Genomic DNA, 1,156 nt, shown 5'->3' on the forward strand with positions numbered 1-1,156 from the left:
CAGGAACATGACTTGGACATACATGGCCTACCAGCTGGTGGTTCAACCACTAAACCCAGTTTGGATCAGATAATAACTATCAGACAATGATTTTCGATATTTACCAGAGGGCTGAAGTTGTCCAAGAAGGTTCTTCACGGCTGTTTTCTTCTCTTCTGTAGCGCAGCTCAGGGTCTCATGGTCCAACAGCTTCAACAGCACATTCAACTCTGTCACCAAGAGCTCCATCGCTGAAGGTCAAAGCTCAGGGTTAGAGGTTGATACAGACCAGATTATACAATAAGTGTTTGTCAAAACAACAGATTAATAAGACCAACCATCAACCCATCAGCATGAATAAGCAAACGAAAACAAGTGTCAGTTTGTCAGTTGCAGAGGATTTTGGTCAAAGACGTGATAATCATGTATGTCCTATTTGTTATGTTTTCAGAAATACATTCAAATTCACACATAAAATTACTTGACTACACATCATTTAATATAATCATGTTTTTATTTTTTAATTAAAATTAATTTAGATTTTTTTTTTGGTGAAGCATAAATAAAAAAATAATAATTGAGTGCAAACTTATAACAATATGCAACCGTAAGAAATAAGAACTTTGTGACCCTAACCCTAGATTTTCAAAAGATTTTTCTGTTTCTTGATCGTGGGCACTCATTGACACTTTTGAGGACAGGGGATAGCGGGCTTAAGATCAACTCGGGTCTTCATCATTAATCATCCGTCTATGACTTTCAAAAGCTAGTAAAGCTAATATGACTGAATCAGAAAGGATCTAGATGCATGGTTCTTTGTAACATTATATTCCACAGAGTGTCTTCAGTATGGACATACATGTCAGCAGACAATACGAGTTATGGGCATGGGGGATGATGACGGGTCAGAAGAATTATAAATTGGAACAGGTTTGGAGCTCAAAACTTCATGCTGGGACCCTCAAGCTCTCTTCCAGGTCTCTGTGGGACGAAAACCGCCCTGCTGGAGAAACCAGAAACCCCTGTGTAGAGTCAAAGACGTACCATCTGATCTGAGGCGAGCTTCCCATCCCACATAGCAAGCTCACAGAGAGCATCAGAGGAGGGTCCAAGCCCAATAAATACATTAAAAGTCTGACATCTAAGCTCCCTCAAGACAAGTTAAGACAGTGGGTTA

The 1,156-nt window shown here is 39.6% G+C and overlaps 1 protein-coding gene across 1 annotated transcript in view; it reads right to left on the minus strand.

Annotated features, from left to right (window-relative positions):
* Nucleotides 1–228, minus strand: part of LOC107576522 (actin filament-associated protein 1-like 1) — a 27,230-nt gene extending 27,002 nt beyond the window's left edge. Inside the window, exon 1 of the mRNA XM_016262690.1 lies at nt 78–228. Coding sequence (XP_016118176.1) covers nt 78–228 — 151 coding nt within the window. The remainder of the gene's footprint in view (nt 1–77) is intronic.
* Between the last annotated feature and the right edge of the window lie 928 nt (nt 229–1,156).

The sequence above is a fragment of the Sinocyclocheilus grahami genome, unplaced genomic scaffold (genome assembly GCF_001515645.1).
Source record: "Sinocyclocheilus grahami isolate Dianchi unplaced genomic scaffold, SAMN03320097.WGS_v1.1 scaffold3861.1, whole genome shotgun sequence".
NCBI classification, from domain to species: domain Eukaryota; kingdom Metazoa; phylum Chordata; class Actinopteri; order Cypriniformes; family Cyprinidae; genus Sinocyclocheilus; species Sinocyclocheilus grahami.